Source organism: Volvox carteri (assembly GCF_000143455.1).
Source record: "Volvox carteri f. nagariensis unplaced genomic scaffold VOLCAscaffold_24, whole genome shotgun sequence".
In the NCBI taxonomy this organism is placed as follows: domain Eukaryota; kingdom Viridiplantae; phylum Chlorophyta; class Chlorophyceae; order Chlamydomonadales; family Volvocaceae; genus Volvox; species Volvox carteri.
This window is the reverse complement of record NW_003307567.1, coordinates 1,348,770-1,360,374: the sequence shown is the minus strand read 5'-3', so window position 1 is coordinate 1,360,374 and position 11,605 is coordinate 1,348,770. Positions and strand designations below refer to the sequence as shown.

Sequence of the window (11,605 nt, the reverse complement as noted above, 5' to 3'; positions counted from 1 at the left end):
CCTCCAAACACCCCTCCAAACACCCCTCCAAACACCCCTCCACCAAACACGACGACTGCAGCCCGCCAAACCACCCACCCAGCCAACCACCGCTGACACATCCTCCCCCCAACACACGGAGGGCCAGGCTCTCCCCCTTCCCTCCCCAGACAACAATGAAACCGCCCATCAAGCACCGCCCTCCGGACACGAGCTCTTCATGTACCTTAGCCGCTACGGGTTTGTCCACTGGCAGCTCCACCTGCACCGAGTGTGCCGTACCCGCCGTATTGGCAACCAGTTTAGCGCCCCTGGAGGGATCCCATTCGCCAAGTACCCGGTGACCCCCCACCAATACTAGCTGCTGCCCTGGGGTCCCGGGGGGTGGGTGCAGAAGCGCGGTTGTTGACGTGTGAAAGGGGGGGGGGAGCGGGGAATTGAAAATGACGATGAGGGTCCAGACGGGGTGGGAAATGATGAGATGAGAGGCGGGAGGGGAGGCTCTTTGATGGGGAGTGGCGACAGGAGGAGAGAGGGGGGAGAGGGTATGGCTATGAGGGAGTGTACTACTATCGCCAACACAACTGTAAAGCTACTGCTGTTACCGTTATTGCTAACCTGCTGTAAGTTGAAAGAGTGAAACCGGAAAAGGGGCTTTGATCGGGCCTTACCCGGCGGCAGGGTTCCCTTGGGTACGAGCACGATGACCTGTACGGAGGGCTCGCCATTGACGGTGGCGGCGGCGGCGGCGGATGTGACTGGCGATACACCCGCATGCGCTACCTTTGAAGGCACATGGGAGGGTGATGGAATGGCCGGAGAGGAGCTTGAGAATTGGAGTTTGGAGATCTTGGGCTTAGGCCAGTTACCAATGAACTCCGTCGAAAGTGTACAAAAACACACCACACACACACTGGTGAGTGGGTGGTTGGTAGTGGGTGGTTGGTAGTGGGTGGTTGGTAGTGGGTGGGTGGGTTGGCCGTCTCTTTTCGCCATCCTCGAAGAGAAGTTCCCTTTGCTTTGCACTCTCGTCAGCGCCTGCCGTGCTTGTTCGGTGTTGATGTTTGCCTAACTCACTCAACAAGCAGCAGCTTTCGACCTCCAATTATCACGATTTGCCCATAAGGATCTTTCTTCCTCTTGCCCAGGATTGGACCAGAACGAAAATCACGTACCAGTAATTCACTACTCACTGAAAGCTTTAGCGACCGTCCGATCACCCCAGGGGTTGTAATCCAGGGGTTGCAAATCCTACGTGCGTACCCCGAATCCCCTCATAACCCCCTGGTTTAGCTTCTCCCCTCCACTTTTCCGTCCTTGCGGCTTCTTTGCGGCTTTGAGGACTTGAATTACCCTTAAGCCGCTTCTGCTTACCACTGCCTGGCGTGCATGGAGGTAGGCAACACTGGCTGAGGAGTGATAAGCAGACGCGCAAGTATGAAATGATTTAGAGGCACTCCGCGAGCCTGAGTGAAGGATGGTTTGCACCACGGGGCATTGGACTGTCAACACGCGTGGCAGTAGCTCAATTGGTAAAATGACTCGGCATCGTCGGATAAGTCAGTGGAATTGCGAACATTTGAAACTCAATAGAGAAAAAGCTCACCGTCGTGCCTCTTTTTCCTGCGGGTGCTTCGGGTAAGGCGTTCGGCGTGCGGTGAGCGAACGGGTGGCAATGCTCGTGGTGCGGAGACCTGTTGTCTGGATGCAAGCCCCGTGATGCCTCCTGACGTGACCATGTTTGCCATTAACTTTGTTTTACCGAACGTTACTACCGGTGATGTGAATGGCTTTCTTTTGTGAGCTGGCTAACAACCGCGGACATAACGGCTGCGCAAGTATATTAAAGCTACAGATGAAATTTGTGCCCAAGCGCATCAAAACAACACATGCAAAATTGACATTCGCTGCAGTGAGCGGCTCACATGAATTTTGGGAGGCGTACGAAACCTCCTACGAGCGATTATCTCACCGCACATGATGCGACCGATGGACCTAGGGCTGAATTACCTATGCGATGATTGCTGCTCAAACCACCAAACCTATTGCTGTGCATGCATGCTGCTGTCTGATCTGCTCGTGCTTCGCACTTGGGGTGCACTGCCTGCCGTTGGGGTGCATTTCCTAATGGGGTGCATGCTATTCCTAATACCATTTGGATGTTTGGTTTCCAAGTTTCGTTTACGGAAGGACAAAGATTGAAGCTTACGCGACAAGCACAAAACATGCGTTGCAAGTAAACTAGTCAATGCTTTTATAAGTCGCCTGTTAGAAAAAAAGCCCCAACCTAAATGAAATTCCATTTGAATCTATAATGTATGCAGCAAGTTTAAAAAGTGTTTAGAAGCTTTTGGTGGCAAAGCTGCGTGGGCGGCACCCAACACTTCTATGAAAACATTAGAGCGAAACACAATTCAGTCATCTTTTGCAACTCAAAGTATGAATCCGTATGGGCAATGGATTAACCGTCCGAGTGGAGCGAAGGCGGCGCGTTGGCGTGCGACTGTCACATTGGCTCACAACCAAGCAGCAAGGGTGAGGACGCCAACTTAATAAAATAAAGAGATATGTCGCGTTTCTGCATGTCTCCAAAGTCCTGACCGACTATATCAGGTTACCGGTAACCTGCGATGCCAACACCACCATAAAATTAGTTCCCCCCTCCCACCTCACAGGTCAGCGCATGCTTCTCCATACAGCGAAATGCCACCGGCGAGGCCCGTTCAAACCCCAGCAGGTCCCAACGTGCGCAGCCCCACACACCATCACCACCACCACCTACCCCAGCACTGCAGTCCCCAACCCCCAAGCCTCCACGCACCCCCAACCCCACCATCGCCGCTGTACACCCCAGCAATAGCCAGCAATCCGCATCCGCGTCCTCAGCGCCATCACCACACTCTTCACCACCGCCGTCATCCGCCGCCACCTCAGCGCCATCCGCCTGCACCGCCCAGCCAGGGGCCCCAGCTGCCGCCACCTTTTCGGCCCCCAATAGCGGTGGTCTAAATCCGGATCCAGATCTAGCTCCGCGATCGGATCCACAAGATCTGCTGCCGGACCTCCAGCGGTACAATCTGTCGCCGCGTCAGTGCCGGCAGTTGGAGATCTACTTAGACTACTTGTTGGCAGTGAACCAGAACATGAACCTAACTGGCAAGTCCTAACCGAAAACCTTCCCCTGACCCTACAGTCCTACATTCCTTACAAGCCTACATTCCTTACAATTCTTCATCACCGTTGCATCTGTGTGTGTAAGTCTGTATGTATGTTTGTATGTCCACGTCCCGCATCCGTCACTCCTCTCTCCTTCCCGTCCTCCGCTTCTCCCCCTTCCCCGTAGCCGTCCGAGATAAGTCTGAGGCCTGGCAGCGCCACGTAGGTGACAGTCTGGCGTTATTACCCGTCATTGAGAAATGGTACCACCCACCATTGCCATCACCACCAGCAGGAGCAGGAGCCGGTGCAGGAGGAAGAGCAACACCATCCTTAGCAGCTACGTCAGCAACGGCGGCAGCTGTGCCTGAGGATGTTGCCAGCAGCAGCAGCAGCAGCAGCAGCAGCAGGAGCAGCAGCAGCAGCAGCAGGAGCATGACGACCAGCAGCAGTGGCAGCGGCAGCAGCAGGAGCAGCCGCAGCAGCAGCATGTCCTCGAGTGGCGCTCCTGCTGGTGGTGGCGGTGGTAGTGCACTCGTTGCTCTTCGACTGCTGGATGTGGGAACGGGGGCGGGGCTACCGGGAATGGTGCTCGCGGTGGCGAGACCGCAGTGGAAGGTAAGGCGGTGCTGATGGGGGTCTCCGTCAATGAGGGAGCCAATGAGTTACCCACTGGCCCCTCTACATGAACCTTGCTTGCGGCTGGAGAAGGGAGGGGGGGGGAGGGGAGGGCTAAGCTCATTAAGGCACACTACTACCACCACCACTACCACCACCACTACCACCACCACCACCACTACCACCACCACCACTACCACCACCACTACTAACCGTTTTCCAACACTTCATAGGTTACGTTGCTGGACTCTCTCCGCAAGCGATGTGAGTTCCTGCGGGAGGCGGCTGCCCGGGCTGGGCTGGACAACGTAGAGGTGGTGTGGTGCAGGGCGGAGGACGCGGGGAGGAGGCCCGAGCTCCGACAGGTGGGTAGAGGGGCGCGGCGTCGTGGGGTGTCTCGGAGTGGGGTGGGGTGGTTCGGGTGTTCGGGTTGGAGTGCGTTATTACGTCATTTCGGACCGCGGCTGGCGCTGGGGTATGTATGTATGTATGTTGTTACAGGGTGGTTAACTTCGCCAGCGGCCCCCTTTCCCGGGGCAGTCCCTGCTCTCCCCTGCTAGAGGGGCACCCTAATCCGTCACCCCATCCGACTTCAGAATGTATTCGTTGGGTTCGGCAACTCACCACCAGCATCCAACCAAATCTAGCGGATCAACGGCGCATCAACTTAGTTCCTGGTCAGCTCGCAAGTTGATATTATCACGTCCTACACCGTCCATAAGATGGGGGGCCACCTCCCATTTCATCACTCCTCAAACACCCGAGGAGCCGGCAGGCGGATTTGAACCCGGGTCGACTGGGTCAACTGGGAGCAGAAGTCAGGCCTTAACCTCTGCCAGCCGCCTGCCTATGTATGTATGTATGTATGTATGTATGTATGTATGTATGTATGTGTCTTGGGGGCCTTTTTGGTTCTCACGTAACACGACCTGGTGTGTTGGACAGGAGTATACGTGTTGTGTGCATCTTTGGGGCGCGTGTGTAATTGGAGTTAGGGACATGCATATATGGCAGGCGGCTGGCAGAGGTTAAGGCCTGACTTCTGCTCCCGGAGTGTCTGGGTTCAAATTTCGCGTGCCGATTCCCGGGTGTTTGAGGAGTCTTGAAATGGGAGGTGGCCCCCCATCTTATGGACGGTGTAGGACGTGATAATATCAACTTGCGAGCTGACCAGGAACTAAGTTGAGGCGCCGTTGATCGGCTAGGTTTGGTTGAATGCTGGTGGTGAGTTGCTGAACCCAACGAATACACTCTGAAGTCGGGAAAGGGGGCCGCTGGTGGAGCTATACCACCCTGTAACAACATACATACATGGTTTTCTGTGCCGCCATGGTGGTGCCAACAGTCCATTCTCCCTCTCTCCCTCTGAGATTCATTGTCTCCATGTCCTACGCCTTCCTGGGGTCATCTTCCCTTTTTATCTTAGCCCCTTTCCCCTTCACAAGCTGTGCCATTGCCGGACACTGTCACTCATGAAACCTCTCCCAACCAGTTTTCTACTTGTCCTCCCATGGCCTGGCCTGCGACTGCAGCCGTGTCCACCTAGCGTGCCGTATGTCAAGAATTCTGCGGCTTTTTTGCTTTCGGCAGGCGTACGACATAGCGATTGCACGCGCAGTGGCGGAGGCTCGTGTGTTGGCCGAACTGTGTTTGCCGTTTGTACGAGTGGGCGGCTTGTGGGTGGCAGCCAAAGGGCCCGATCCCGAGGTGGGCAGGTTTTGGGGGTTTCGTGTTTTGTGTGTGGGGGGTGGACTTAATTGGGTGACACATTTGTGATGATTTGTAGTGAGCGCCTCCCTCTATCATCATCTGTAAATGTGTATCTTGTTTGCATATGTAAATAACTAAAACAGTTGTTGTTGGTGGTGGTGCTGCTGCTACCACCACTGCCACTGCTGGAAACCGTTGTTTCTGCTGCTCCTGCAGGCTGAGGTGGCGGCGGCCTCCAATGCTATTCGCCAGCTGGGGGGTCGTCAGCTGGCACTGGAGCGGGTGCAGTCTCTCTCCGCAGAGGGGGAGCCGCGGACCGCCTTGGTGGTGGCCAAGACCAGCGCCACATCAGCAAGGTTTCCTCGCCAGGCGGGTACACCCAACAAGAAGCCACTTTAAGCGAGCATGCTGCTGGCTGGTAGTCATTGAGATGAATGTTGAGGGTGATGGGTGATGATGGACGGGGTTTTGGTACCCCGGTGACGATGGCAGTGAGAATGCACCAAGTGGGATCCAGAAAACGGGCCAGGATGGGCGCATGACGTCATGGAATCACATACGACTCTAGGAAAGGTTACGAGGTGCTTGAGGTGTTTGTCGGAATGGAGAAGTACTTAGAAGTATGTAGGAGAAGGTGTGGTGAAAATGTTTGGGGTGTCTGGCTGCATGGAGAGGGAGGACTGGTGATGAGGCAAAGTGCGTGCTGCTTGCAAGAAGCAGTCAATTGACTACTGTCTGCGCCACAAGGTAGACAACCCATCTACTATTTGACAAATCGATCTATCTGCTGATTGTCAAAAATAATGATGGACGGTTCCGACCGTCTATAGACAGACTTAATTGGCTATAGACAGCAGGTTATAGGTGAGTTTGCTTTTAGCTGGGCCATCTATATCTAACCTTTAGACGACACATTGACTCTGGCTAAATATGCGGACGGGCTATATCGCAGGATAGATAGATGGATGCACCAGAAATAAAGCTTCTTTCCCAGTTTGCAGATGTAGCTGGAGGTAGCTGCTATTAGTAACCCCCCTGAGTACGACAGGAAACAGCTACTGCATAGAGGTGTCAGGAGGTGCGCATGGCGAACTAAAAACACTGCAGGATGGGGTTGTTGCCGTTCAAGAAGGCGGCTGCATGCCGTATGCCAAAATTGTTTATGTCGATGCATCAACATGCATAGATAGGTTGCCCATGCGGTGTTAATGTTTTCGACAGTTAGTAGTGCTGCTGGCGTGTAGAAGCACATAGATACAGCCTCGGAAGCGACTCTTCAGTGTGGGGACAGCGAGGTTCCCCGGGAGCCCCAGAATCTCACAGGGCAATGGCAGCAAGAACAATGAGTGGGGAACGCAGGGTTAGGTAGTTTAGTGGTGCATTTAGTGGTTGCAGTATCTCAACCAGAAGACAACTGGATGGTGGAATCGGAAGACACTGATTGGAAGAATGTTGTCAGGAGGGATGCAGCCAGCCCATTAGTCGTACGGCCAGTCCTGGAATGGCACACCATTGACCCACACGTGCTTCCATTTGGTGACGGGGCTCCATGAGCCAGGGACTGGGGTTCCAGCTGTAGCCTGTGCTACGACCACAACCCATACCTCGGCAAAGTGTGGACTTCCACCTGCGGTGTGTTGTAGGCATCCATGACAGCATTACGCCCGCCATCGTCGGACCCAGAGGCCATGGAGCCATAGATCTGACAAAAAGGCAGCAAAAAAGGCGGTTGGGAATCAGTTGGTCCCGGAGGACGCTGGCCTGCTCCAGGCAGAGGATCTGCCAGAGGTGGACGAAGCCAACAATGTGTAACCAAGTAAAGTGCGCAGAGATAACATCACAAAAAGCGAGCCGACATTTGTCAAAAAGGGCTGCGGTGGTAGTTGTACGTTCAGTTTGGTCAGCATAGCAAGTTGCTCCGAGCTTGGCAATTCCATAGCAGATCATGAGTTGGCATGCTTGTTTTGGCATGCTTGTTTTTCCGTCATCAGGTCGATTTCTAACATGCTCATTCCACGCAAGTGCAAAGCTGCTCGTTGCTTGCCCGTCGCCGGTTTCTCCCGAAAAAACCGTTCGAATGCTGTCACCGTTCAGCAATGAGCTTTGAGCATCCTCCGTACGGCATGATGGACATGACGTTGAGGTTATTTTCTTAATGCTGCAATCTGTCATCGTCCAGGTTTCGGTTGTTATCGTTGCGACCTGTTGCACCGCTAGCCGATGAAGGAAGATGGAAGCCAAGGCGACGTAATCCTGAACGGGGATGCCCATTGCGTCAGCGGCATGATGCGCTGTTAGAGTAACGTCTATGGAATGAGGGTTAGTTAGATGAGAACGGGGATGTGCCATCACTGGCAAGGGAGCCAGCATGATGATCTTCAGGGGGGTAAGTGTGCTTTGGACATGTTGGGCGTCTGTTCGACGGGCAGGACGGAGAGTTGATTAATGTCCACAACTCGTAACTGCGCTACGTATGCTTGTCCTAGCCGGTTCATGTTTGCAAAGTCAATAATGTCTGGATCAGCAATGCTGTCTCCGTGTACCATTTGTACTCGTCCGTAAAGCTTTTAATCGTCTATAGACAGGGTCAAAATTGAACAGACGCTGCCCCCACGAAACCCGCCACGACTGCGAGCATATGCGCTAACCTGACCTTGCATATTTGGGGCAGTCGGATGACTGTTTCGGAGTCCAAGATATGGAGCGTAAGCCAGGATTTGGATATGTCCTGGACGATTGCCAAGGCACCGTCTGCGACTCGCGGAGGTGCCAGGATGTTAATTATCATGAGAACCGTCATGCCGGGAGCAAGGTAGACGTCTTTTATTAGCACTCCTTGATCTTGCATGGCTTTGTAGAGGTGAGCTACATCGTAGGGCGTGCATCTGTTGCCCTTGCGAAGCTTATCAGCTGGAGCCAGGGCAGCCGGCCGGCACAGGTTTTGATCATAGAGCATGATGCCTAGGAGCAGGAAAACCTAAATATATATTTTCAGCTTCTTATTTTATTAAAGGAGTAAAAAGTGCTGCTGATTTTCTAATGAATTTGCAACAAGGCGGTGGCTATTTAGAGCAAAGCAACAGCAATTTGCTCCTGAGGATGCCAGTAGTAATAATAGGTTGCGGCCTAACCGCTATTGATAGTGCTGTTGAAGCAATTCATTACTATCAAGTACCAGTTGAAAAATTCTTAAATTCATATGAGGGACTCCTGCTAAATCTAAATCAACTATCTGATGAGCGGGAATTCCCGCGGCCGTTTTATGAGCCCAGTCTTGCAAGCTAAGTTGTATGCTTTCAGTTACGGCAAAGCAGCCACCCAAAAGTCCGGCCTGCATGCCGCGTGCGACTGTGGCCAACATGCTCTACTGCGCAACGCGCCGGCACACCGCGGCCTTTCATCAAAAAATTACATACACTTGTACATGCGCATTTTGAGAATCGCACGCGCGCATCTGCGCGGTAAAATTCGCTCATGGCTTTTTCGTCTTGTACGGAGGGTTTATTGGCACCGTACGACCGGACACGATTGTGCGAGGGGCTGCTTAACCAGGACCTCTTCGTCGGAAACACCGAAACTAGTTTCGGCAGGTTTCCGTTTCGGCAGGTTTCCGTTTCGGCCCGAACACTGCAGCAGTGGACGTTTTTCACTGGAGGATTAAAAATGTACGGGTCGGCTCAATTCATTCCTTTTTTCCAAAGGCCAAAATGCCTGTTTATTCCTTTTTAGGAATATATTACTTAAAAAAACGCTGGCTGGAAGCAGCCCCTGCTGGCGGCGTTTTTATAGTAGTTGATTGCATTTGCAGCGCTCCGTGGCTCTGCCAGGCTCTCTTTGTGTTGGCCTTTATTGCAGGCGCTGTGTGGTTTCTTTGAACAGTTGGCCGTTGTACCCGTTGGTTCGGAGGTGGCCCCGACTTTGCTGTTTGTCGTGCTGGGTTTCGTCGTCCGTATCCTTGCTGCCAGTGCCCTGGGCGCGTGGAGCAGTCGTTATTGCAGAACCGGTGTTTCAGTTCAAGCCCTAGTTGGCCGTTTGGTCAACCCTTAGCGGGCACATGTTTGGCATTCTCGCGTGTCTATCGTCCCTTCCTTCAGTGGGCGTGCGTCAGCCGCTGTTGAGGGATCCGTCGCGTTTGTGGCCGGTGGGTTAGTCTGTGCGCGGTTGGAGAGCACTGGTTTGACCTAGCACTTGTGCTTTTTGGCAGCGTTCTGTTTGTCCGCTCTTTTGCCTGCGTAGAGGTGGCGTGGCCGCTGTCCTTGCTGCTGGGGTACCGTTTGGAGGTCGTTGATGCGTTTGGCTTCGGGAGCTCTATTTCGTGTCGGTGTGCGCGCCTGTCACGGTGGCAGCTCTCGCGTCCTTTGTCCCTCTATCTTCTCCTTTGGCATTTACCTATGGAACAACAACTAATGCGAGCTTGCCTAAGTAAGCTGGGTTAGTTGGGCGTAAGGCCCAATGCGTAACCTTTAGACTAACTGTTTCGCAACGGCCCGTGTCCTCAGGCCGTCATTTATTGCGCGCATTAAGCTGGTTAGCTTTTTGTTGTTCAGCGCGCGCCCGCCCGCCCGCCCGTTTATGGCGCAGCCCGCGTTAGTTCAGTTGCGGTGTCTCTTTCTCCGTTCGTAAGCAGGGGTCGGCAAATGGCGCTGGTACAGCGGGTCCTTCCGTTGTACCCGTTGCAGAAATTCAACTCTATTCTTCATCGCTGGTACGGCAGCCGTACGGCAGGGTGCAGAAATTCCCCCCAAAAGGCAGGTTTGGCCGGATTGCTCAGATAACACTGAGGTAATCGTGCAGTCGGTGGGTGGTTGTGCTCGCATACGACTTCTGATGAACAAACTTCTCCGTAATTGGGCGCAACAAGACAACTGTGCCTTTAACAGCGATGGTGTAACGTAGTAAGTTTGGTACATCGGCCCGCAGACACTCTTTCCTCGGCTTTTACCAAAAAAAATCCATACAGTTATTCGACCCTGGCACCAGTACCCGTGACAGTTATTCAGGGTTTGCCGACCTCTGCTCTGAATCGTAAAGCCCGTCTTCTTCGGGCCTCTCAGTCCTTTTCTCTCTTTCATTATTTGTAACAGAAAATGGCATTTACCTATGGAGCAACAACTAAAGGAGTTATAAGCTCTAAACATGGTACGAACAAGACCGAACCGCACGGAAATAACTAGGGAGGACCTCCCAAAAGTGGTCTTTTATGACAGAGGTCGCGGATTGAAAATGACTAGTGAATGTCTCCCTAGGTTGGCTCTTGGGCGGCTGTACGACAGAGGTGAAATCGACTTGCGCAGATAATAAAGGCGCATATAACCAGATAACGTCATTCAAAACTATTGGGACGCTAGTTGGTATAAGTCGCTCTTATCAGGCGTGTAACGGTTATTGAAGTGGTAGGAATCTACTCCCTTTCACTCTTTCCGACACTTGCACAACACATCCATTGTACGTCTACTGACATTTCAGTCGGTCAGCGGACAAGTAACAATGCCGACTTTGCGCGTCGTCAGTCATCTTCACTCCTTGCGCCTCATCTTAATCGCCGGATGTTTAACGCTTTCAAGCATGTGCATCTGCCAAAAGAATCAACTAAAGTATGATTTCTATGAAAAGAAAGTCTCTCGGCGGCGGATTACTGAAACGGACGAGGCAAGGGCGAAAGCACAGCAGCAGCTTGCACCCGACGGCACCATACGCAATAGAGATAGATTAGCTGTAGTTGTTATCTTCGCTGGAGATGTGTCACACCTTGGTACGTATTGCTTAAACGTCATCGCGTGATCCGTACTCACTACTAACTTATTGTGGGGAAGGCCATTGCGTCTGCGACCACACTCCCGCGGTACCCAAACCCTTCAAAGACAATTCCGATCAGCCATTTGGCTGTTAGTGGGAGGGCGGGTGGGCCGCTCGCACGGCAATCGAGTAGAGAGTACGAAAATAACCTAATGCAGTCATCGACAGCAGAAAACGTAAGCCTCCAGCCTCATGCCGACTCTCTTACCTACCATTCATATTCTCTACCTCGTTCCCAAGACTCCGCCGCGTTGCCTCTAGTTCGGCTCGTGCCACAGGTAACTTCGCTCGTCGCTACTTTGCCATTCACCTTCGCCTCCACCCAGCCTCTGCTTCTCCACAGAAG

At 53.0% G+C, this 11,605-nt stretch overlaps 3 protein-coding genes across 3 annotated transcripts in view; 1 reads left to right on the top strand and 2 right to left on the bottom strand.

Annotated features, from left to right (window-relative positions):
• Positions 1-1,958, bottom strand: part of VOLCADRAFT_105158 (uncharacterized protein) — a gene marked incomplete at its 5' end in the record, with an annotated part of 15,549 nt that extends 13,591 nt beyond the window's left edge. Inside the window, 5 exons of the mRNA XM_002951508.1 lie at positions 206-348; positions 651-892; positions 1,354-1,445; positions 1,586-1,602; positions 1,952-1,958. Of these exons, the coding sequence (XP_002951554.1) occupies positions 206-348; positions 651-892; positions 1,354-1,445; positions 1,586-1,602; positions 1,952-1,958 (501 nt within the window). The remainder of the gene's footprint in view (positions 1-205; positions 349-650; positions 893-1,353; positions 1,446-1,585; positions 1,603-1,951) is intronic.
• A 1,720-nt stretch (positions 1,959-3,678) lies between these two features.
• VOLCADRAFT_46111 (uncharacterized protein) lies at positions 3,679-5,862 on the top strand (the record flags this gene model as incomplete). Its single annotated transcript, XM_002951589.2, has 4 exons — positions 3,679-3,753; positions 3,987-4,118; positions 5,344-5,460; positions 5,680-5,862. Coding segments are annotated over 4 exons (507 nt in total), but the record flags the coding sequence as incomplete, so codon positions are not given.
• A 1,056-nt stretch (positions 5,863-6,918) lies between these two features.
• On the bottom strand, positions 6,919-8,625 carry VOLCADRAFT_92166 (uncharacterized protein; the record flags this gene model as incomplete). The annotated part of the gene is made up of 3 exons (XM_002951507.1): positions 6,919-7,839; positions 8,117-8,373; positions 8,595-8,625. The coding sequence occupies 3 exons, from the start codon at positions 8,623-8,625 to the stop codon at positions 6,919-6,921; spliced, it is 1,209 nt and encodes a 402-aa protein (XP_002951553.1).
• Positions 8,626-11,605: the final 2,980 nt, after the last annotated feature.